At 37.3% G+C, this 27,100-nt stretch overlaps 1 protein-coding gene across 1 annotated transcript; it reads right to left on the bottom strand.

Moving 5' to 3' along the window:
• Window positions 1-1,529: 1,529 nt before the first annotated feature.
• LOC120637478 (multiple epidermal growth factor-like domains protein 8) lies at window positions 1,530-24,400 on the bottom strand. Its single transcript, XM_039909342.1, has 22 exons — window positions 23,950-24,400; window positions 23,689-23,880; window positions 22,901-23,127; window positions 22,385-22,576; window positions 21,775-21,874; window positions 20,116-20,561; window positions 19,702-19,866; window positions 18,839-18,975; window positions 18,203-18,436; window positions 16,698-16,834; window positions 16,323-16,542; window positions 15,702-16,240; window positions 12,898-15,622; window positions 12,387-12,821; window positions 11,633-11,797; window positions 10,581-11,185; window positions 9,954-10,202; window positions 9,213-9,505; window positions 8,304-8,551; window positions 6,577-7,235; window positions 5,237-5,385; window positions 1,530-4,275 (listed from the first exon to the last, which is right to left on the bottom strand). Exons 1-22 carry the CDS (start codon window positions 24,118-24,120, stop codon window positions 4,167-4,169), a joined length of 8,397 nt encoding a protein of 2,798 aa, XP_039765276.1. The 5' UTR covers window positions 24,121-24,400; the 3' UTR covers window positions 1,530-4,166.
• Between the last annotated feature and the right edge of the window lie 2,700 nt (window positions 24,401-27,100).

The raw sequence follows: 27,100 nt of genomic DNA, 5'->3' as shown, positions 1-27,100 counted from the left end.
TAATCTAAAAAGTTAGTAAAACCCATAATACCACTTAATACCATTTAGGACCATTTTATGTACTAAATGCTGTTACAATGAGTAATGTACCAAAACTATGTATTTAATAGTTTACAATTACACAATTACAATTTAATTATGGTAAAAGCATGGTATAGCCATGCTTTTAAACTTAGATAAATATGGGACCTAGGGATTGCCAATGCAGATTGAATGGTACCTATCCTACCTTTTATATGTACGCACCAAAAGTGCTATCTATGGGCCTATTTTAAACAAGAAATATTTGACTTCTTCGTTAAGTTAAAATAGCGCTGCACTTTATGACCTTTAATCAAACATGCTAAACTACTAGACCAAAAAGGCAGCAGTTTATTTTTGCAATTATAATCACTGGTTGTTTTTATTTTACCTTATTGCAACGATTTATTAAAGGTACGTATATAAATATGCAAGGTAAAATAATATATATTATGCAGCTATTTAAACATAAAAGGTAAAAGCGGACTAGAAAACGTTAAACTGATTTATGTACTATATGAAATGGTCCTTAATGGTAACTCTCTAACAAAATACTAAAAAATGAATAAAATAAAAATGGAAAAATAAATAATGAATTCAAAAGTTTAGTTCATAAAACGTACCACTCAATACAATAGCACAAATTACAGTTTTCAAATAAATCATTGTTTATATTATAATTTATAATAAATAAATCTTTGAAGAGATTCGAGATAAGCGTTTAGATTAACGGGCAATTCGCGTTGCGACTATTGAAATCCTATATTGCAGTGGTTTTAAAAGAACCAAAAAGTATTTGGCAACGTCTTTTATGTTAATTTCATAATTTTTTTTATTGTTTTTACCTACACTTGGAGGCAATAATTCGATAAATTAAAATGTAATTTCTGATGTTAATCAATTCGTAAAAAAATCCAAATGATAAAGATTATTATTGTATTGACAAAGATTTATATTATAGATGCACCATAGAACCCCCTAAAACCCCCTAAATAATTAATTGAAAGTTATTCGAAGTTTCTGTTCCCATACCATAGGTATATACCTATTAACATCAATTTAGATTTCTTTCGAATTTTCTTTTTGCCTGAATTACCTCAGTATTAAGGCCAACCAAAACAAAATTAAATCGGGTGTTAAATTTAGCGAGACACGTACAGCAAATAATATTGATCTTCAATACTTTCATAGATGTTTCATTGAATTCTGTTTAATAAGGTACTGTTAGCTACCCTATACATTCGCTACTTGTAATTCCGTAACCGATTGACGTTCAGTTCTGGATATAGGTTTTCTATAGGCCGATATTTGACGGCCGATCGGCGCAGTGGGCAGTGACCCTGCTTTCTGATTCCAAGGTTGTGGGTTCGACTCCAACTACTGGAAAATGTTTGTGTTATGAACAAGAATGTTTTTCAGTGACTGGGTGTTTTATCTGTTTTAAGAAAATAATGATCGCGGTACGCAGTTCGCCGGGACAGCTAGTTATTTATAAATTTTCATCAGTCATCTTAGTACGTATAACACAAGAAAACCTTACTTTAGGGCTAGATAGCGATGTGTGTATTGTCCTTAATATATTTATTTATTTATAGGGCTTTCCACACTCGTCTTGTGCTAAATGCGTATAGTGACTCACGCGAATACTTCTGTCCACCTACTAACTTCGTTATCTAGGGTGGATGTTTCATTCCATCCCCTTTGAACCGAATCGTCAATCGACCCTTTCGTCTTAATACTTAAGTCTACATCGAAAAATATTCAACGAATCAAGTGCACTCACAAAACTATAGGCGCTTTACTTTTGTAACCCATCATTATAAAAGTGTGTGTAAGCGCGAAAAGTCTTACTTCTGTTACCTTAGTATAAGATTTGCTCGCTCGCAATCGAGTATTAAACTCTTTCTCGTCAACGTAAAATGGTCCTAATATCACTTGTTTTTTAGAGTAGCAAATCCTTTACTTCTGATTTTTTTGTGTTACAAACTTTCTGTCATAAGGCCAAGCATAAGAATTGTACGTAAATTTGACACAGCTTTGACACAGTCTAAATAAGATCTTACTCCGTTGATCAAGTATTTCAATACACGAAAACGGCTCCTCTGCGAGTGAGCAAATCTTGTACTAAGGCTACTGAGTGCGGTCCGAGACACGGACTACGTCGCTACGTGTCACCGTAACGTACGCATCGTAACGTATTTGTACCAACGTGTTGTGTTAACTTGTAAGCATTAGGTTACCACAAGTAAAGCGAGCACCATTTCGTAGTAAGATAACCAGAGAAAGTACTATTACTTTCTAGCAACGGCAACGGTTGCAACGCGAATATCGTTTTGTGAGATTACGTTTTAGTATTTCCGAGAAAAATACTATCACGGTAGCATTTAATAACAACATATTATATTATCTATCTAAATAAAATACGTACGCACGTACAAACGATTAATTACTAGCTAAACTTATTTAGAAATAACAAGCCATAACATAACTCTGTTTTACAACATCACATAATAAAATTTGGAAATAAATAACACAACAGCATCAGCGACTATTGGCTATTCACAACCCGCGCACAATTCACGCTAATTTTGATTCCTTTGGCTCGCATCGAATCGATATGGCATAGTTACGAATAGGAAAAGCCTTTTTAAAATAGTATCTATGGGTTTAAAAGTCACTACTATAGTAGGTATACGAAACTATTCATAAGTTCACATTAGTTAATTAATATCATACAAGAAAATGTAATTCTATGTAGATTCGGAGCCTTAAAAAGATTTCAACATAAGCAAATCCATGACTGTATACGGCTGTGACAATTACTGTAAATTCACTTATAAATATATATTTATATATAAATAAATCCTCTCCTTAAATAAATCATAATGGTTGTGCTTTTTACCTAAATAATATGCTATTAATTAATTTAACACTAAAAAAACTTACTATTGTGCATTATTATACAAATCCATTTAACCAAATATACATAATATGATTTTGATAACTACTTTACATTATTTTCTTCAATAATTTATATACATCTTCTATAACATAACCCTCAACTTGTCAGATCAGATCTTGGTATATTTAGCTAATAAATTGGATGGTTACGTTCATGACAATACTATGACAAAACACTTTACATACTAAACCTTAATACGACTGTCATCTTTGAAATATTGAACTAAATTTAACGTGATACAACAATTTCTCGAATCTGTACGTATAATAATAAATTTACACTAGAATTTTGGAAATTGCTCAGGCCTATTTAAGATCGTAGTAAACTAACTTAAGTGTTAGAATATATGCGATTTTAATAGTTTCAGATGTATACATAAATAATTTTCGAATTGTATATATAATAAGCGTAATTACGATTTTTTAGCTGCGCTTTTATGTTCCCCTAGTAGTACAGGGTACAGAATAATGATGAATTACCCCCGGTTTTCTATTTGTCTAATAAATCCAATAAATTCTCGAATGGATACCGTAGTGTCATGTAATCGCAGACCACCCTTAGGAGGTATCTATGTATATCTATTAATGTTATCTGTAATCAAGATATTTTTTGCTTTAAACAGTGGCCTAGAGCTGCCTTATTTACATCGACTTCTTCGATGTTTTTAACGGTTGCAGCCGTTATACTGTATTCTGGAACTCCGAAGCAACGAGTGCACATCGTTTCTCTTGAATGTCTTTGCACACTTCTTTAACTATGTATAAAGCAGAAACTATTGCACACCACATTCACTGGAATTGCCTAAAGTTTGATAAATTTTAGATTTTTTTGAAGTGAAACTTTTAAAAAAGCGTTGTGTTTGTAACTCGATAAAACGAGCGCTACGATAAAGAAACAAACACTTCAATGTAGCAAGAGAACGAGATAGAATACATTACACAGTATGTTTAAAAACGAATACCACGAAAACGAATTAATAATATTAAATATTTTATAAGTTAGGTAAAAAATAATTAACCTTACATATATACTAATACTCCTGATACTCTATTTCCATCTCAATCTCTCTTTTCTACTTTTTAGAAGTTTCACTTCCGCTGTGTGAATTGCACAGATTTTTTTTTATCTACATGTGTATGCCGTAAAGGCCGGACGAGTGATAATGCACATGTCCGTGCTCCTGCTAGGACACGACACGGCGGGCACGCGGGCGAGCGGGCTGGCCACGCGTAACCAACACCAGCGCTGACGCGAGCGCCATGCGCACCGGAGCACGGGAACCACCGGGTAACCTGTAAGTATTTTAATTCAGTTAATTAATTTGCACATATTGTGGAGTTACAATAATTGGTGTTATAAATAATATAGTGATACAATGTGGCACTGAGTATTACGTTTTTAGTATTTGTGGTTCGAGTGCTGCTCAATGAAGTTGAAAGAACTTATCTATATATTTATTTATAATTTCCCAAACTTTTAGTTTATATAGAGAAGGAGTGCAGAATAACTAATATTTAATATAAAATTAAAATCAATAAAAAAATAATATTACACGCAATACCGTGTATTTGGCACACACGCATATACAACGTGTAACCGAATCACAAAATACTGCTAAAGGGTGCATAACAATATTTCATAAGAAAACACCTTGTAAAAAAAAATTATGCAAAAGAAGCATATTTATTTTTCCATACAGACTAATTCAAAACATCCTAAAATGTCAAGGTAATGTATGTGTTCATACTTCATATTTAAGGTTGTCAAAAGTGTTTACTTGTAGTAAACACGCGTATCGGACTTTCAATAAGTGACAACCTTATTGAAAGACCTATACGCGTATAATACTACAAATATACGTACGAGCTACGTGTGGCGTACCTATGTGGTATTAAAAAAATGTTATTTTTTACCATGTTACCGACTAAATGGTTATTTATACGCTTTATACGATTCAGTATTATATTAATAACGGTACAATGTAATAATCACTGGATTACTTTTAAATCATCAACATAATAACAACCCATTAATGGCCCACTACAGGGTACGGGTCTCATCTCAAAATGATAAGGGTTTAGGCCGTAGTCCACGCTGGCCCAGTGCGGATTGGTGGACTCCACCACTTTATAATCTACAAACCCTAATCAGGGAAAACCGTTTATCAACACGGCTAAACTTCTGGAAGCCACCAGTTTATAGATCAAAACTAGTTTTGGTCTATAAACTGATGTAATCCAAATCTGAGAGTACCTGACAAGAAGTGTAGTAACAGCCGCGCGGGTGTCGAACGTTGGTTCAATAGCGACAGGCCGCAACTCCGCCCGCCGGCGACGTACCCAAGCGCCCGGGTTCAGTACAACGCGAACTGCGGCGAAAGGTCGTTTCGCCATATGCAGCATCTGGTAATGGAAGAAATAACACCTAATCGATACATAGGATATGCTACATTTGTATTAAAAATACTTTCGACTGTTAGCTGTGAAAAATCCATTCTAATATAATGAATGCGAAAGTGTCTATGTGTTTATTTGTTTGTTACCTATGTCCGTCTCAACAGCTGCACCAATGTTGATGAAATTCAGCACATATGTATAGCTTGCATTCTGAAGGTCTGTCTTGACGTGTTATACTTATAATATAATATAATGTAAATCACTCGCAGCCGAAGGCATGAGCCAGTTTAAATAAATAGTTAATCCATAAAAATATTAATTTAACCACTTTAGAAGAGATGTCTTTTTTACACTAAGAGTTAGCCTTTGATTGCAATTTTACCTGATGGTAAGTTATGATGCTATTAAGATGGCAGTGCGCTTACCTGTTAGGCAGTTATATCGAACCCATACCCCTAATCGCGCTAAACGCTAAATCGCTTAGCGGCTCGACATTGTCGGTAGGGTGGTAACTAGCTACGGCAGAAGCCTCCCACCAGACCAAACCAGAGAAAATTCAGAAATCACATCCAACTTAAAATTACAGCTTAAATCCGATGTGCCAGGGGAGTTGTCAAATCCGTGGCAAAGTCCGTGGGTTCAATTCCCACAACTGGAAAAATGTGATGAACATTAATGTTTTTCAGTGTCTGGGTGTTTATCTGTATATTATAAGTATTTATGTGTGTTATACTAATAAAAATATTCATCAGCTATCTAGTACCAGTACCCATAACACAGGCTAAGTTACTTTGGGGCTAGATAACGATGTGTGTCTTATTTGTTGAAATAAGAACATACCGAATCCTCATTCAGCCATTATTGTATGCAGTGCATTGTGCCCAAAAAGGAAAAACGCTTCGCGCACGTCTCACTTCACAGTTTAAATGCGGAATGTTGCTAGCCCACGTATTTTTTTCACATTTTACCATTTTATGGTGAACGCTTAGAACATTAGAGGTAAAATCATTACTGTCAACTGCCAAATTATATGAAGTGACCAACCGTTTGTTCGAGAAACCATTCTAAAGAGGAGTGGTTTTTGATGCTTCAAAACTTAGTCGTGTACACGGTTTCTGTATGTTCTTAATTCTGTGGTTATGACATAACTGCTTTAGCTATGGCTAAATCAGTTTAAATCCTCGTATCGTATCTTACCTCCACAACATGTCTTCTTCTAGCCCTCCGAACATCCGCAGCTTGTTTCGCCTTCCACGCAACCACGCACGCCGCCAAAAACAGGAAAAAGCACGAAAAGAACACCGAGAAAAACACAAAGAGATCGATGTGCAACTGATCCTGCCGAAAGAAAGTGATCCCAAAACTAGCAGAACCATCTTCTGTGTGTCTAGCTCTAATAATGATATAGAACTTCGTGTGAGTGAGATCATGTATATTCTGCGGCAAGGTTAGGACGAGACGGTTGCGAAGATTCTTAACTCGAAGCAAAACATTCCTCTTGTCAACTGTCACGTATGTCGCCAGGTCTTTGGCTGTATAATCCGCAAGCGCGTATTCTGTTTTATCATAATACCACGTTATTTTTCCTGGTTTTTCCAATATGTGATCTTCGAAAGTGGGCATTTTCCGAAAAGGCTCGTGTTTGTAATAAGTTGGATCCAGCTCTACTGCGTGAGAGCCCGTACTAGAATTAACGGATACCACATAGGAGCTGTCATTCGGGCTCATATACAAATCAACAGCACCTTGCGTTACGTCCACAATTACTCTTATGTCCACATTCATATATCTCGGATTTACGGCCACGAATACTGTTTGACCCGGGTATAGAGGGCGTGGTTTAATTTTGCACTCATCTGAAATGAAAATGGCCACGTTAGTGTTTTGAATGTCAAAACGTCATTACGTTTAACAGGCGGCGACATAAAATTTGCTTTGGTTTATATCAAACTTATGGAATTTGTCTACGACCACTACAGTGCAGTACTTAGTCTATATTACGATTTCTAACTATGGAGGGTAGAGGTAAGGAGAGTCATCTGTGTATATGAAAAAGTGTCGTCAAAATGTATTAAATTAGGATGGCGCCACATTTGCATCAGGGTAACTCTTAAAAGAAGCGCCAAATATAAATATTGTTAGAGTAGGCTTGAAAAATAAACAAGGAAGTATGGAGATACAAGGAAGTAAGGTTATATTTACCACAATATTTTGTACAACGTAAGTTGTTGAAATTTTCAATAATTAACTACTTTAGTCGATAATGACATTAAATTTTTTAACTCGGCATACTTAAATTCATCTACGATTGCTACATTCATACCATACCCTGTGCATCCACCAGCGCCATTGTGGAGGATTTTTGAACTGTTATTTAGCGCAACAACTGGACACTTTTTCAACTTTTCTCCCATATAAGATGACTCTCCTTACCTCTACCCTCCATATTTCTAACGAAATTATAACTTAGGTTTTGTGAAAAACTAACCCCAAAATATTTGTGTCAAGATGATGTAAATCGACCCATCTGTGCCTTAAGTTAAAGTTTTCTTATAAACAAACGTGAAATCAGCGTGTTAATCCAATTTTTAAAATACAATTCCACACATCCAATTCCAACTCCAGGCGGCCTTATTACTTGCAGCAATAAGGCCGCCTTTGCATTGCATGTTCTATTGTTTATTCTTTATTTTATGTATATTCTGATGTTTGTGTCCAATAAAATATTTCTTCTTCTTCTTCCCCACATATGAAGGCAATTTAAATGAACTCAGACTTTCAAACCTATAAAATCATGTATATGTAAATCCCATTATTTGGACAATCCGCACAAATTTAGATTGACACCGTAGATCTGTCAACCTGTAAACTTACAATAGAGGCCCTTAAGGACAGGACGCGCTCACACAATGATTTACACATACCTATAGATTTGCCATCGAAGCAGAGTTTGTTCTCGATGTTTATGATCTTGTAGCACTGGTGACCATTGCGCGGGTCGCCCATGTACGGGTCGCGGCACTTCACGCACTGGTGACGCCAGCACTCTTGCGCTGAGTTCTTGCTGGAGGACGCGGTCTGGCACGACGCGTCACTCTCGGTGTTGTTGCCGCAGTTGCACTTCTCGCCCGTCACGGGGTCGCATGTGTCGCCGTGACCGTGGCATTCACATCTGCAATTCAAATAATGAACTAGCTATCTACAAATAAATTTACGAATCATCATATTGACCGATCGGGTCTCCTCCCACAATGAGAAGGGGAATGCCGTAGTACACGCTGACCCAGTGCGGATTGGTGGACTCCACATAAATTATGAAAATTAAGCTTAACTTGCTATACTCCGCAAAAAGCAGGACAATCTGTATGGTGTAATTTATAATTTCTTCAATCCTTATACTCCACACCAAACAGATCTTCGGCAATGTACCCTCTACGCACGTTTCGCTCCGAATCCGGAGCATCCTCAGGAGATGTTGACTTTACAATGAATAATTGTTAAGTCAATATCTCCTGAGGATCCCATTTCAAATTTATACAAAAAAAAACTAATAAATAATTTTAGTTCTGTAAGGTGACAGTACACTGTAAAACCAAAAACATGTGTCGCGTAGTCAGGTCAGTGACTGCACGTTAGGTTAGCGCGCTGTTGCCGATGTTAAATTACAGAGTACAAATAGAGTATCTATGTAAAATATTTAATATTTCATTAAACATCGAGTTACAAAAAAGAGGTAGAACAAAAGTTGTTAGTTTTAATTCAAACAACTACAGGTCGAGAGCTTTCTGGGATTTTTCATTTAACCCTGTATATGAGCAAAAAATAATACTTACGGACGACATGGATCCCGAAAATCTTCCGATCCTCTGAAGTATCCCTCGATGCATCGCTCACATCGTGGCCCGTCCGTATTGTTTGCGCACCGCACGCAGCGAGCCTTGGCCCCGCCCTCGCGGTAATACTCCTCCAAGTCCGCGTTACTTATGTCACGAGCTATCAGCGATGCGTCCGCCTCGTTCGTGCACACTGAGGTATGGCCGTGGCAATAAACAGAGCAGGGTATACATTGCCCGTTATCAGTTGGATCGCCTACGAAATTAGGCTTACATTTCTCACATTGGCTACCCTGGGAATGAAAACATGATTTTTTTATTTAAACGTTAATTAAACGTTAAACTGTACAGATTGTTATACTTCTAGTTCTACCTACACTAATTTGGTTTTCCAACATATTTTAACTGCTGCGGAAATTGAACAGTGTTTTAACATACAATATACCAGTAAGATTGCAATGTCATAAAATAACTTCATAAACGATTTTCGTTTACGCTGGAATGGGACAGAACAGAAGACGCCTTGTGCAATGCGCAAAACGTTTGTAATTTTATTAGTTTTGAATTTTTTTTTACATTCAAGTCATGCTGTTAGCCCAGTGGGTAGGTCTACGACTTCACTTTCGGGGGGTCGAGTTCTAATGCATAATGTGCTGGTATTACTTTTTTTAAGTTGCTATACAAAGTTGTAAGTAAGTTAGTAACTAGTAGTAAGAATATATATAATCGATTGCTAGTTACCATAGTGTTGTTATGACACTCGGTGCACACGTCCAGTTTGTCTGGTCCCTCGCAATGAGAGTGGCCGTTGCACTGGCATTGGATAGTACAGTTCGCGCCGACGTAGCCGAAATCGCAGCGGCAGCGGTCCGGTTGCACGCACACGCCGCGCACGCAACCCTGCGAACACACGGCCGCGCACGCACCACCTACGCGCTTGTGTCCGGCGCCGCACGTGCATTCATATCCTTCTGGCAGATCACGACATACCTGTGAGAGCACATAATATGATAATAAACAGCAAATATCAGCAAATTAAACTCATTTGTTTCTTTTAATGGTTTGTATTTTTTTAATTAGTTCGAAACAGATGGCCCAACTGATTTTAAGTGAAAAACTATGGCCTATACACAGAGCAACACTTCGAAGGGAATGTAAGAAAGACGTCTTACAAAAAGCCGCCCTGTGTTCATAAACTTGAGGCGTAGGTGTTAAACCTCATGTGCCTGTCATTACACCGCCATGCCCTTCCAGGAACAAAGCAATGCTGCTTGACAGCAGAAATAAGCAAGGCGATAATTCCCCTGGCGGGCTCATAAAATGCTCTACTACTGTATTGTATTTACAGATTATTTGTGGTGCACTCACCTCAGATTCAGCTTTACATTGATGGTGATTGTTTTCGCACTCGTTTTCTGACGGGCATCGGGTGTAGTGCCAAGAGAATGTGTCATTAGTGTTATTACTCTGATGCACGTTCGTATATACGGCCGCACAGGTCGTACGCGTTGAGTATTCCAATGGAGAATCAATAGAGCCTTCTGTACACACGCCTTCTCCGTTCTCTCCTTCGAGAGCGCACCAACCACAGTGAGAATGGTGTAGACACTCTGTACATTGTTCGAAAGTGTCACATGGAGCTGGACACTTATTCTTATCCGCTTTAGTCAAAACTAAACCACAAACACCGCCTGCGCAATACACGGGTTGGTAGGCGGGAGATATACAAGTGCCGAGATAACTAGCCCAGTGACACTCAGAAAAACCACCCTCAGCACCTTCAGAGCTCAAGCAGGACTGACAGTCGTCGTACAGGTGACAACTACTCGGGCACTCGTCTTTAGTCACCCCAAAATACGAATGGCCAAGTTTTAGGGAAAGAGCGCGTAAACTTGCACGTCCCGGTTCGTCTGTTGTGGCACACGTCCAATTATAGAGCTCTGTTGGATCATCCGTTATTCTTGTTATTTGTGCTGAAACAAAACCGCATAAAAATTATGAGTTAAGTGATTTTACACGAAAAAAAAGTGAAACTACTTAAGGTTATATTCATACTCTCGTAACCGAATACTTAAACTCTCGTCGCTGCTGAACACGTTCACAAAAATTATCGATTCATTTACTTAAGCAATATTTTAGCTGGTGAGTCGGACCCACTTAAGTCTTCAATATGTTTTTATACGATACGAGATATCAAGAAATCTATCCTTAAGTAGATCCTACTGCACATTCAAATAGCTTTGTCGGCGCGCATTTATATATATATATATATATTCCTCATGTTTTTGATATAACTATATCTTCGTTATGTAGACGTAAAGCATTATGTTTCCTTTTAATGAACTATTCCGTATATACCTACATACCTACACATTTTTAATACCTACTCTAAAATATATTATATATAAGAAATACCATACCTTCTCTATTGGCCAGTCTCGTCCAGGAGCATTGATTAGAAACACATTTTTCACAATCAGGTGCCACACATCGCAGTTCTGGGCACTCGGTCGAGTCACTTATATATGTAGTTCCGGCGTTGCATTTTATACTAGTACATGATTCATCAGTTGGTACACATTCGCCTAAAATTAAAATTGTTTTAATTAAAAGATGACTGTCACTTTAATAACATAAATCCCAAAGCCCGAAATGATATTCAAAATTCTAAGAAGAAGAAAACATATCGTTTACATAATTTTATATCAAATAGAATTTGGGCAGATAAGTGGTTTAATAATGACACAAGTAACACGAAACTAAAAATACCAATATAATATATAAATAACCAAAAATAAAGTCTGAATGCAAAAAAGCATTTTTCTTACAACGGCGGTCGACCAACTATATTAATTAAGCGGTTTTACTTACCAACGGTGACAGAAACGTTGGGTAAGACTTCACTTTCGGGGAGAAAGTTCGAATTCCGGCACGCACCTCTAACTTTTCTAAGTTATATGCGTTTAGCAATTAAAATATCACTTGCTTCAGCGGTGAAAGAAAACATCGCAAGGAAACCTGCATGCCTGAGAGACAATGTTTGAAAGGTGGAGTCTACCAATCCGCACTCGGCCAGTGTGGTGGACTACGGCCCGTAACGGCCTAACCCCTTTCATTATGGGAGGAGACCCTTACCCTGTAGTGGGTCAGTAATAGGTTGTTATGTTGACTTACCCACACCAGCAGCACAAGTTTCACACCAACGGCAAACGGGTTTTTCTTCCGGATACAAGGGCCATGCCGCTAAGCATGAAGTGCACGATGTAAAGTTGTCGCAAGGGCGCCTCGCTACTAAATCAGCATCACAAGCTGCACCGGCATTTGTAGATATCCTATCACTTCCCTCACATCCCGGGTTATCAACAGAATAACATTTAGTGTAATCTCCAGTGCTACAAAAGCTACAACCCATATGACTTCTGCATTCGATTTTACTAGAACTCCAGAGCGAACACAAATCATCAGGTAAAGTAATGCGCGTCACCTGGCAATTTGCACTGCCTGTCCAACCCCCCACTATGTAAATGTTCCAATCGTTTTCAGATTCCATGTCTATGGCCATAGCGTGGGCTATCGTTCGTGGTGGAGGATGATCTAGTACACTCGCGCCTGAAAACAGGTAATTAGTATTAATTATTTTTGGGACATCATTACATTAAAATCCCTCTTGATTAAATATACAAACCTTTTGAAAGCTTGACCCATTGATTGCAGCTGTAAATATACGCGATCAGAGAATTAGATCGTCTGTCTGGAACTGTTCGTCCACCGAATACAATCATATAATCATTAGTCGTAACTGCCGAATGAAGATACGTCGGCCGAGGTAAGCTGTCGTGAGCGTTGTTCAAGCTTGGAAAAGTTGGCAGCTCGCTCCAAGTTTTAGTGGGATAGTGGAAGGAAAACAATTTGTTAGATATTATTGTTCCGTTGTATATGTATAATATTCCACCAAATACGTAAATGCTCTGTGAAGGCGCGTGGTAAACGGTGCTATGACCAATTAAACCCACTGGCTTTGAGCCGACACATACCAGTTTTATCCATTTGTCATTGTCTAAGTCAAATTCCCAGACATCCGTCATAAAACCTTCTTCCAACGAAAATCCTCCTATAAGGACTAAACTTTCGTAATCTTGATATTTTTGAAACGTTAATGTATGCCCAGCAAGTGGAGGAGGGAACTCGTCTTTATTTTTTATAAGACTCCAACGTTTTTCTTTTAAACTAAACTGCCAGAAGTCAGTCAATGTTTTGTTTTGGCCACTTTTATCTTGCAGACTCAAGCCACCATAAATATATATATTTTGTTTAGCATGGTAAATTTCTGCAGCATGAAAATATCTTCCTTCGGGCATTTTGGGATCAGGTGTAGCATCTAGTGTAACTAGCATCCATGTATTGTTTTTTGTGTCGTAATATCTAATGTCATTTAACGGTCCATGCGAAAGAGAGTATCCGCCAAACATCCATAAACCACGTCTATCGGCAACCAAGCTATGTCCAAATCTAGGCAGCGTCTTTCTCAAATGATCGAGATCATCTGACAAAAAATCAGAATTAAATAGCTCTGTGAAAACAAGTTGCGATTTGTCAAGTTTAAGTGAACAGTCGTCGCCACCAAAGCCGTCATTACAAAGACATCTTCCATAACTCGTGTCACAAGTTCCACCCTTAAGATGCATACTGCAATTATTTCGGCAAATTTCCACGGCACAGTCGAACCCTCCGAAACCTTCTCTGCATACACAATGTCTATTATTACAAACTCTCGGCCAAGAACAGTACCCATCACAGGCAAGAACATTGTAAACTCCTTCAAATCCTTGTTCAGGTTGACTTTGTTTATAATGAACAGTCAAATTACCACTTCGAGCTTCAACAACTCCTGAAGAGGCACCGTTACAAAAGACACCTAATAGTTGACTCTGTTGGTTATTTGTTAAATCTGGTACACCGCCTAATCCATCGTAAACGTAGACGGCATTTTCGTCACAAGGCACATTGAACGAAGATGAGTTCACTGTAAACTGTATTATAGCGTCTTTGACATTCTCTGAAGATATGATCCACAAACACTCTTTTATTGGCCCAATGCTTTTTATATCCGGATCGGTTTTATAGGACCCAATACCTTCAGTCTGTGACGCATTCAGCATTCCCCTAGGTTCACACTGATAATAACATCTGCCTCCATGTCGTGGATCCCCGTAAAATTTTGGTTTACATCGTTCGCAATTTTGGCCTTCTGTGTTATCTTTGCAAATACATTCACCCGTTGAAACGTCACAAACACCTTGCGTTTCATCCCCATGATCATTACAATCACAGCGTCGACAGCCTTGTCCTGTAGTTGCGTTTCCATGGCTTCCGGGCTTACAAGATTCGCAAAACTCACCTTCCGTCCAGTCTTGGCACTCGTCACATCTCCCGACCCCCGTCCTACACGTAGAGTGGTTATGACAGCCGCAGTTAATTGAACAATCCGCTCCGGTCCAACCCAGATCACAGTGGCATTTATATTGCGGTGCGCCTAAGCAGTATCCATGTATGCAATTGTTGTAACAAGTTCTCATACAGCTCTTTTTGCCGTCTCCTATGTAGCCCTGTTTACACTTGCATGTGTATGAACCGTGCGTGTTGTTACATACGGCATTCTCGTGGCAATCGTGAAGCCTGAGCCCACACTCGTCAACGTCAGGGCATTGCGGGTACGCCCACCCGGCGTCTGATGAGCTAACGTTTAAAAGAGTAGCGCAGTCCACGTGCGATCGCGTAAAATCACCCTCCGTGCACAAACCGTTAATCGGATTCTCATGAGAATGACACCAACCACAGCCCATGTTCCGCAAACACGAAGAGCACTGAGTATGCGCTTTGCAAGATTTACACTGACTAGCCTTTCGAGTAGCTTCTTCAGCCGGTATGGAAGCACGATCGAGCCATTCGCGACATAAACCAAACTGGTACTCGCTGGTGTAGACACTAAAACTAAAGCACTGTCGGGTTGCTTCGCACCAAACACAGCGGCCGCGTTCGTCAAGACAATCCTCACATTCCAGACGCATGCGACAAGGTGCCGGACACGCGGTCTCATCAACGATGGCTCCACTGGCTCTACCACGTCGAGCACATCGCGCCTCGTCTGCCCACCATTCGCAGTAGTTTCCGGATACGCACCGCTCACAGCTGATATAGTTTGAGCAATTTGGACAAGCGGCCGGTTGCAAAGTGAGATATCTCCACTCGCCGTCGGCTGCACATGTCATTTTCTCGTCGACATTTCTCTGTTCGCAGCGATTTGTCAACTCGCACCATCCGCAAGCCGCATCAGATAGACATAGTAAGCAATTATCGTAGTTTAAACATTGACCGTTTGAATATGGTTCTAAAAATTCAAATGTGAATACCTGAAACAGAGCAGTTTGTTTAATAAATATAAGCAGAAATACATCAACTGGAATTATGTTTTGTCAGTAGTAATTTTACCTTGGCGCTTTCTTGTGATTTGTTGTGAAGAAGTTCCATTTTGGCGTGATGATGAGAGGGATATAGCCCCGTATGCAAGGAATCGTTAGCATGCATATCGACGGCGAGTCGACCGGGAAGCAAAGCAGGCCAGTCTATCGGCACACAAGAAGATGGCTGAGCCGTTAAATTGGCAATTGGCTCAGTGCCATCTCCTAGACTTACGGACAAATTGGAGTATCCTGCACACATGTGTAAAGTTTCCCCCGACCCATTCCAATATTGTGGTATATGTAACCAGCCTCTAAGCCTCGCTTCGCTTGCCCCACTGAATATATGATTACTGCCTCCTCCCGTGCCCCAGTCTACAGTCGTCGCATTAACAACAGAAACACCGTCTGGATGATTCCAATCGGCTGGTTGTTGGTATCTCAGAAATGTCAGTCCTGGCCTTTTATCTAAAATTTTACATTCTTCCGGGATTGTCACTTCAGTTCCAGTTGTACCCCACCAACCGGGATTCTCAGAAGGTGTATCTTCACCACATACGCCGTAACTATCTAAAAAGATAGTAAAAATCTCAAAACTAATGTTATGCTAAAGATTTGTATTAATAAGTAACGGGCGTAAAGTTATATCTACCGTCTTTAAGGTGGCATCGGGCGTTTTGAACACACCAAGTACACTGATATAAGCCCAATTTTGTGCTGACTGAAGTTAGCGGCGTTCGCGAACTATTTTTTCCTAGTGGAGGTCCGTGGATGAGACATGAGTGGCAGTCCCCTAATGCCGGACAAATTCCACCGCATCTAATTGATTGCAAATTCGTGGTACAGTTTGACCCTGTTCTTCCGTAGCATATCTGTAAAAACACTTTTAAAGCTATCATCCGTTTGTCTGTACAGAAGAGGTTTTTCTTTAGTGATCTAGATCAAAGGTTATACAATTATTTAAAAACTGTGCTACCAATCACAGAGTATGCTTCTGAATAATGAGCAAGATACAAATCGTACATACATCATCAGCTGAACACCAGCCGCACTCAGGGTCTGCTAGACATTCAGGCTGCGTGCGATGTCGCGGGCAAGCGGTCTCCGGGTCCTTGTCTGTTATTCCAGCGTGCCAACTTGGAACTACATATGCTAACAGATCACCTACAAAGTTGTTTAAATAACTGTAGTAAATTTTTATATTGTAACCGACAAAGACGTGCCGCTAAGCGATTTAGTGTTCCGGTGCGATGTCGCGTGGAAACCAATCCGGGTTATGACTACAATACTATTAAACAGGTTAGCCCGCTACCATCTTAGACTGCATCATCACCAGGTGTGATTGCAGTCAAGGGCTAACTTGTAGTGGAATAAGAAAAAAAGTACTGTTATTATTTCCGGGATAAACGAGCACGAAATCGTGGGCAACCAACCGCTGTTAATTCATAATATATTATTATTAATTTAGACATTACAAGCATTTAAAACCTAGACCTAGTGCTCTGTAGAACAGCCTCCCTGGATCTGTTAGTGCACGGTTATTAAGTTTACAACCTATACGTATTTCTATATTCCACAAGTGAGTTGCAGCAAATTATGCGGCTTGTAACGTAAACGTTAACCTTGAAACAATCGTGCGATACCTATTAATTATTCTTTCCTCTTCGTCATTTTTATGAGTTTGAAATATTACACCTTACTATGTACTCTTTTCTTGAGTATATGCCATATGGGAATCTTCTTGACTGCCGCCACGTAACATGAGCAATGGCGTCTCAGAGTTAACTCGTACTGCTAAAAAATCCGCGGGATATCTTTCGCAATTGTGTAACACTTGCAATTATATAGAGATCGGTTATCTTTCAATTCTAATCCTTTTTAATATAATATAATAGTTTTTGCTTGTTTGTTTGTCCGTACTTCACGCTCTAACAAAACAACCAACTAACTTGATTTTTGGCATAGAATTACTTTAAAGGACAAAGAGCTATGCTAGCATAAGCTATTTTTAATCCCAGGAAAACAAACGGTTCCAACTTTACATATCCGGTTGGAAGCGTTAGTTAGACGAAGAACGCAACCAACAGCTAGTGTTGTTTCAAATAAAACATTGATTTGATACAAATTTCACGCGGTGCGTTACGAGTATATACTTTGTGCAATATCAGTAGAATGTCCGTATAGGCCAAAACTATAAAATTCGTACTTGTAGCAAAAATAGGCGTACATTCATAAAATAACCGATGAAAATTATATATTACGGTCACAGCAAGAAAATAAAAGGTACTTTAACACGTTTCCAACGAACCTTGACTAATTCATTACCATGACATTGTAATAAAAAGTGCATAGTAACGTATTAAGATATTTCTTTAGTTATTGAAGAGGCTTCTAATCATGTCGTCAACCGGTGGTTTAAGGTCATGTAAACTAAGGTTTTTATAGACCCGTATATGCCTACTGTATAACATACCTTCTCTTAAAATACCAAAGATTAATAGATAAGTATAGTTAATAAATACAATACATTACCATTGACATTTCCATGGTATCCCCCAGCAATAAGCAAAGTGGAAGGTGGTCTCAAAGCGGCGGCGTGCGCAAAAACGCCTTGCTTCTTTGGATAAAACTTGCGATTTTTTCCTAAAACGTCTAGTGGAATCCAAGAGTGACATCCGAGATGGTATAGGTACATTTGACCATCGTAGCATATTTCTTCACGGTTATGCCTGTGCGAATATCCACCAAACACGACTAAATAGTTACCTGGAATTATTTATTTAATGTTTTATTACAATAATTCTACTTAATATTGAAGATAAAACTAAACGTAACCGACCAAGTCGACGTGACACTAGCCATTTATAAGTTACAAGATCCAAGCGACTAGATCGGTGCGTCGCCAATGGTTATAGGTATAAAGTACCTACGCCACGCATCTGGCATTCACTTGCGAATGCCGTACTGCCAGGGTTCTTGGTTCGCGTGGCGTCGGGTGTTAATTAATTTACAAGGGATACGTCGAGTGTCAGCACGAGACGGGTTTTTAACGTAAGCCGTTGATTTCCGTTTCCTGAATTTTTTAACTACATCAACCTTTATTTAAACATAAAAAAGTGGACTGGTTAGCCTCATCAAATGATACAAAATAAAACTGTTGTTAATTACCGATGATCGTCGCAGTGTGGAAGGCTCGTTCGCGCGGAACGTAGGTGTCGCGTAAATGAGCTCGAGGATAGTGAATTTCACTCCAATGCTTGTAGTCTAGGTCAAACGCAAACATTCTGTCCGACAGCTTCGAAAACCTAGTGAGAAATTAATTTAGATTACGAAGTAGAGACATGTTACATGCTATTTGTAACGTATATGCTTATTTTTCAGCTAAGATCTTTATATTCAGCTAACCATGACATGTTATGGACCAAATTCACAGACCAAAAGAGACACTAGGCAGACAGATTTACGCTGAATGGATTCATCAGCACATTAAACGTCGTTACATGATCAACAAACAATATACTTGGCCCCTTACGAGTTAAAAATAAAGGGAGCTAATCGATATTGTAGAGAGTGTTTTCAAAAACCCCGCACGTATACATATGAACTATATGCTACTGGTCGTCATCATACAAAAAAGCATAATTTAAAAACGACTGATGCATACTCGAAGAAAATATAGTAGAGATGAAATGTCGGACTGGTGAGTAACTATCAGTTTACACATTTAATAGGGGAGCTTACGATAAAATATTGCATAAGCTTGCCTAGTAAAAATATCACTCAGTCTAGACCTTAAGTACTTACGAGACATTTTATATGTTACGGTGAAGACGAAAACCCGAATGGCATTCTAGATATTTGCTCTATTATTAGAAACGAGATAAACATTTTATCTGGACCCATAGACGTAAAATTTAATATCAGTTTTATTGCGCTTATGAAAAACTTTTGCTAAACTTGAAAAGTCAGAAACGTTGAACGTTTCTTGCGATTTCTGCTGCGATCTAAATAATTAATAAAAGTTGACTTACCTCGCAACACTAGCAACCACACCTCCATACACTAAAATAGAGTTAGAATGAGCATGATAAACCGCAGTATGTGCCACCACTCGCACATCTAGCTCTTTGCCGCCGCGCACTTGTATTTTCTCCCAAGTCTCTGTACTTGGTTCAACCAATTTTATTTTGTAAAGGCTGCAATAAAAAAAAGTAACTTTCACCTTGCTGGAAATAAAAATGGGTACCTAGTACACGTTAATCATCCCGATTGACCATATGGTTACTCAATTACTATATGTGTACCTAAATTTTAAAATTCTTTATAGTTATAACTGTGTGAGTAGGTGTGTGGTTCTGGTACACAGAAGATGGGGTAGATGGTTTTACAGTTGAGTTTAAATGTGCAATGAGCAACGAATATTGATTTATTACAAAAGAACTAACCTTGAAGAAAACTCGCCATCCACAGTACTGCCACCAAACAAATACAGTTCATCTTTAACTGCCGTTAATGTATGGCGGGTCAACCCAGGCGGGTTAAAGGTAGAATTAGCTGCTCTTAACGTCCAAGTCTTAGCTATTGCGTCATAATACCACAACTCAGAAGACAAACTTCCGTCGGACAATTTTCCACCATATAATAAAAAGCCATTACCAAAGGCACACGCCGAGTGACCATATCTAGGTTCAGGGTTAGAGTCATTAGATTTGAGATTCGATTCGAGAAATTCAGGTCGATCGGTGAATTGCAAGTAGCTTTCCGAGTAAGGTGTGGAAGAGTGGGAATACATCAGAGGTAACGTAGTTTTGTCATGGTGTGAGAATGATGTTAAAAGTAAATTGAAGAGTGAACTCCGATTGCCTATTGGCCAGCTGCCATCGATGTTTCCCTGTAAAACAAAACATACTGATAGTCTATTCAAACATATCGAGGTAAGGGCGAATATGTTCCTTCAACTGCGCATAAAGAAATTCATCATATCAGCCCATTAGCAGCCCACTACATGGCACGAGTCTCCTTCTGCAACGGAGTGCGGATTGGTGGACTTCACGCGCATTCGAGAACATTATGAAAACTCTCAGAGAAGCAGGATTCTTCACAATCATCACTTCACCGTAAAACCCAATAATATTTAATTGCTTAAAACGCACAAAACTTGCGTGAAACCGAAGTCCTAACCACTAGGCTTGATAGCCTTTTACAAAGAAATTGTGTGTATTTGTATGAAGTCTTTATTACATATTATTGAGAGACCATCCTGACCTCGGGTATAACGAAGCATTCCCTAACGGAAGCTGTGATAATACGAACCGAAATTCAAAACTCTAATGCAGATTTTCACAGATCTAGTGGCCTGGAGCTCGAACATCCATGACTCTGGTCTGTTTAAAAGAACCTTTCAAATCCACGTATTACGTATAACCCAAATGATATGATAGGCATAACAACGTCCTATTTGCATTTCTCCAAAGTAGTTATATACTTAACACATTATGACTTTATACCTAGTACCTACCTAACAAGTGGAGTAAAGCAGAAGTAGCGCCGAAGGAAATAAGTACTTAACAAGTTTGCATATTTAAATATTTTGTACTCATTTATAGAGTGCAATTTCATTTACTTAAAGACTTTCATTAGATAAAAGCTTAGATTCTCTATAGCCAAAGACTGGCATCCTAAAAATTTTGCCTACTTGCCTCTTTCATTGTTGTGTTGCATGTAATATGTATGTAACATATTAAGTTCCATAATTCTATAAAATTCAGAGGTATTTATGCAACAATGTTTTTGAAACCTATAATCCAGAGTTACATGTGAATATTACAAACACAAAATACCTACTTACTACTTAGCTTCCACTCTACATTTGATAACATATCGGAAGCTGATATTTATCTCAAATTATGTTAAGGTCTGGGATATAACATAACATGTTCCACTTATTTGTGTAAAGTTATAAAATACCTATATTACCTACTTATTCTAAGTAAAATATAGGATAGTATGTACACCCTCATCTTTAATACGAGTAAGTATAATACATTTAATCTTAGGCCTATAAATACAATGTAAGAGAGTAGATATTTATTATTAGTACTCACCTTGGTAAAAAGAGTTAATAGAGACTTATCAATCTCTTCATTTGAAGGATAACGACGTAGAACTTTTCCGTTTTCGTCACACCATTGACTAGTTGAAAAACTAAAGGAAAAAAAGTATAAGGAAGTAAGAAATTACACCACCGATGTTAAATAGATACCATTCAAGTAATCTAATTATTATTATTAGGAAAGGCAGTTTAATAGGCCGCCATTGAAATAGTTTACAATGAGGATCTATTAAACACAATACTAAATAAACTATACTAAATTGATTGGAGGCATAACCAGTACTATAGAAACTAATAGCAGCCGATCCATACCAGATCAGAGCCAATTTAGAAATAAATGAAATCTGAGGGTATACTGCAACAATAAAAAAACTGGCATAATGGCAGTATATTTGAATGAAGACTTATATTGCAGTTTCTGGTCTTGAGACTTTTAGATTGTTGAGACCTCCCAAACTCAAATACTAACTATATTATAAGGATTAAATATACAAAAAAGATTAAATTGAGTTATAATTTATTATAATCTTGGTATTTGATTGTGGATATTGTAATTTAATTAAGAAGTGGATTATAAAAACTTAACAATGTTAGGTACTTACTTGTAAATCTCCAATAAGCCTAAAACCCTGTTTAGATCATAACCTCCAAATACATATAAAGAGTCTGTTTGGTTAACATATATTGCAGAATGAGCTGCCCGTTTTGTCATGCCACTTTCTGTGTGAGAGAGCCAATGCCAGCTATTGCCTTCTTTGTCATTAGTTTTTAAGGAACATGCCTCCCCTGAGTACCTGAAACAATATTATATCCTGCAATTCCACTATATCTATACAAATTATAAAAATTTAATTACCATATGATTGCAAATTTCTGTGCAGTGACAGCAGATCAGAATACAGTTATATAGGAATTTAACAAAGAATTATTAATTATTTTATTTGATTATGAGCAAACCCTAGAGGCCTTATAGTTTAGCAGTGGACTGTTATAGGCTATTGATGATTGCATTTGTAAAACTCTTAAGTTATAAGAATTGCTTTTTAAAAAATCATTTTAAATTTACACACAACATTGCATTTCTTTAAAAGTTTGATTGAAATTGAAATTAAACTTACCCCTTTTTACACAGACACCTGTCACCTGCACATTGCCCATTTCCTGAACATCCGCTGGGGCAAAGTTTCACACTACAATCAGGTCCTCCCCAATTGCCTCCACAGAAACACTTAAATGACATACACAAACCACGTCCAGTACAATTATTGGGGCAATTATGAATTGCATATGTTGCTCTGAACCCATCTAATACATAATTTGTGTCACTATAAAGTAATATGAGCATCTGAAAGTGAATTAATCATTATTGTACTAAATCTATTAAAGATTTTTTCATTGAGGTTTTAACTATTTAAATAAATGACAGAATCTTAAAGGCTTAATGTTACTTCAAAACCCCAATCAGGTTAGCCTGTTACCATCTTATACTGCAATCATCTCATCAATTATCACCAGGTGAGATTTCAGTCAAGGACTAGCAAGGAGTGAAATAAAAAATTGGCAAAAGCATATCTATTTGCGTTCAACACAATGTTATTTACATGTGCAAATATTTTAGAGTAAAAAGATATGTTGATTTAAATTGCCTTGACCTTTAGTTATTTATTGCAATACTCAATTGTAGGTTTTCTGGGCAACAATTGAAAGAATCACCATTACAAACAAAAACAATACAAGATAAGTATGAGGACCACTTAGAAACAATATTTATGTGTAGTTAGTAAATAACAATAGTGGGGAAAAGGGTGGAATAGTCCTTACAGAGGACTGATCACCTGTCTAGCAATGGCAGGCGTCCCCTCAATAAATAATAAAAAATAAAAGTAAATAACAAAGTTATACGTACATATCCACTAGAGGCTGTAACATTTTGTGGTTCGGTTTTTCCACTGAAACTTCCTAATAGAGGTGCATCGAAAGAATCACCATCATACACAAATACGTAGTCATATGAACATTCTGTGCCCATACGAAGGAAACTTAAGGTTATGTACTGACTTTTATTTGCTGCTTTAATTAGCCATTCACAGTGTGAGTCCTAAAAAAGATTTGGTGGTTACAACTATACAGTCTTATAGGAAACATACTTGTTATTGTCATTACTAACTTGCGTGTAGTTCGAGCTACTAGGTCCGTCTGTAATAATCCCACTCCGCTCCGTGAACACCCTGCGGGTTTTGTCGCAGGGTGCCGTGGACGAAGCGCACAGCACCGCCAGGCAAGTCCAGCTGACAACTACTAAACTTGCGCTTTTCTCCCGAATGCGTGGGTAAAACATGCCTCTTCCAGTTTGTCGCAAAACATAAGTCAAACGTCAGAGCCATATAATCATGAAATTACGACTAATATCACTAAAATGTTAAATAAACAACACTCATTTAAATGACATAAACTTCAAGGCTAACAAGTATAAAATGTGGATAGTTCCACTGTGATACGGAAAAGATTTAGACTGATGAGAAAGATAATGATTTTGTTTATAATATATTTAAAACCTTAATTTTAATGACATATTAATACTTTCTAACGAGTTTTCCACAAACAAACAATCAAGTCCATCACAGTATTTTGAGTTTTTGACATTTGGCGACACAAAAATTGACATATTTTTTTTAAAAACTGGCTGTACAGCTCTGGCTTCTAGCCTTCATAAGCTTGACATAATTTGAGATAATCCAAATTATACCATAGATTTAATATAAAACTAAAGATCGGCGATGAGCCAGACAAAAAACATAGTAGAACCGTATGCTAGAACGAGATAGAAAGACGAAAGAGAAGAAACTTTCAGAAAGTCACTTTCAGAAACCCTATGGATCTTGAAGGACTCGGCGTTAATAGCCATCAAATTAAATCCTTTTTTCAAAATCTCAGGTATTAAAATGGTATTTGGTGTTTGCCAACGCGACGTGAGTAATGATGATTACTTATGCAGTACCCGGATAAAGTCAAAGTCAAAGTCAAAAATATCTTTATTCAAGTAGGCCCACAGGTGGCACTTTTGATGCGTACATAAGATTTGCACGGTAGTGAGATATAACTCATCAGTTAAATAAACCCCTTCAAAATTACGATTGTTTTGCTGCAAAAGTGTAATAATGTTTTTTTTTAGAACTACTACAAAAGTTTCGCAAGAAGGAAAATTTATTGCATTTGATTAAATCATTTTTTTTAAGCGAATACGAATTCAATTGACGGCCGAGTGGCGCAGTGGGCAGCGACCCTGCTTTCCGAGTCCAAGGCCGTGGGTTCGATTCCCACAACTGGAGAGTGTTTATGTGATGAACATGAATGTTTTTCAGTGTCTGGGTGTTTATCTGTATATTATAAGTATTTATGTGTATTATATTCATAAAAAAATATTCATCAGCTATCTCAGTACCCATAACACAAGTTACGCTTACTTTGGGGCTAGATGGCGATGTGTGTATTGTCGTAGTATATTTATTTATTTATTTATTTATTTAATTTGACTGACTGTAAATACTTCGTATCGGTAATAATATATTTGATGAAATTTCAATTCTTATATAATTGGTTATATTCTAATAATATATTGGTTATATATCTATTTCCGAGAAGAGCAAAAGTAGTAAGTACTTATTCTTCACATTCAATTTCATAATATTATGGGATATCACGTTTAGTAACATTGAAAATCTATTTTCAAAAACGAAGATTCTTAATCTAGTGCAAATGATTTCTATAAGATTTCTTAGCCAACTTCAGTGTTTATTTCTTTGTAAAGTATTAGTTGTTTTGAAGTTATAAACGGATTGAAAAATCGTTTAATCTATTTTGGTTTATTTGTCATTTCACATTTTTTTTTTTTAAACTAGAATGTACACTTTGTTGGCCACAAGGCCTCAGTTGTTGACCGTACTCGTATGTGTACCAGAGGTTGACGTATTTACAATGGATTCTGAGATTCTAATTCTAAAAAAGCCGCAGAGTCAAGGGTTAATTGTATTTAAAAGGATTTTTATGTTTTGCAGTTTTTTAGGTGTGTTATTCACTTAGTGCCATTAGTAGTTTACGTTTTCGTTTTTAATACGTACATTACAAAATTCTTTTAATGTTGACCGGTTAGTCAACTATAAGAACACCTAGATAAATTAGGTCCTTTTGTAAACCAGTTAAAAAAAGTGGTTAAGCTTCAAATTATTTTAAAATCCCATAAATAAAATAAAATCATTTCAAAAAGCATTCATTATAATTAAGTTTATCCATAAAATTTCGATTTATTCGTCAAAACGCTTTGCTCTGAAAATATAAGTAGAAAAAACGCAATTTTGTTAAAAAAATGTATTTGTCTGAATGCACCTACTAGATAACGTGACGGATATTAAAATAATTGTTTGAATATATTCCACTTTTCTAAATATAGGTATTAAAATTAAAATCAAATTCAAAATTCATTTATTTTAAGTAGGCCTAATATAAGCACTTTTGAAACGTCAAATTTGTCTGTTTGTAGTGACTGCAGTTGCTCTTTTCCAACAGCAACAATTTACATTTTACATTTTAACATTCAAAAAAATTCAAAATTCAAAATTCATTTATTTCAAGTAGGCCTAATACAAGCACTTTTGAAACGTCAAGTCTGTCCGTGTGTAGTGACTCTACCACCGGTTCGGAAGGCAGATTCTACCGAGAAGAAGCCGGCAAGAAACTCAGCAGTTGCTCTTTTCCAACATCAAAAATTTACATTTTATATTTTAACATACATTTTTCTATCTTGTGAGAGATGAAAGCGGAGCCGGATGCTTCCAAGCAACCTTGTCATTAAGAAACTCATCAATTGTATAATAACCTCGCTGTAATAAATGTGTTTTAACACATTCTTTAAACTTATGCATTGGTAGGTCCAAAATTACCTTAGGAATCATATTATAAAAGCGTATACTCAATCCCACAAATGACTTCTGCACCTTTCGCAGACGATATGCAGATGTCACTAATTTATGACCATTTCTTGTAAGTCGACTGTTTATATCCACTTTTTGTTTATAAAGACTAATATGTTGTCTTACAAATACTATATTGTTATAATTAATGTATTGTGAGGCTACCGTAAGTATACCAATTTCTTTAAATTTTTCACGGAGGGATTCACGTGATTTAAGTTTATATATTGACCGTACAGCTCTTTTCTGCAATATGAATATAGTTTCAATATCAGCAGCTTTGCCCCATAATAAGATCCCGTAAGACATCACACTATGAAAGTACGCGAAGTAAACAAGTCTTGCTGTTTC

The sequence above is a fragment of the Pararge aegeria genome, chromosome 3 (genome assembly GCF_905163445.1).
Source record: "Pararge aegeria chromosome 3, ilParAegt1.1, whole genome shotgun sequence".
NCBI lineage: Eukaryota > Metazoa > Arthropoda > Insecta > Lepidoptera > Nymphalidae > Pararge > Pararge aegeria.
Note: the sequence above shows the minus strand (reverse complement) of the source record. Positions and strands in the feature narration are given on the sequence as shown.

Bases quoted from the DNA above. Each gene is read 5' to 3' on its own strand.
- LOC120637478 (XM_039909342.1), bottom strand. From the start codon at position 24,120: ATGTTTTACCCACGCATTCGGGAGAAAAGCGCAAGTTTAGTAGTTGTC. The intron at 16,241-16,322 runs GTAGATATAACT...CTATCTTTTTAG, and splicing joins CCGATGCCACCTTAAAGACG to ATAGTTACGGCGTATGTGGT. The intron at 8,552-9,212 runs GTAAGTATTATT...TTTGAATTGCAG, and splicing joins TTTCGGGATCCATGTCGTCC to ATGTGAATGCCACGGTCACG.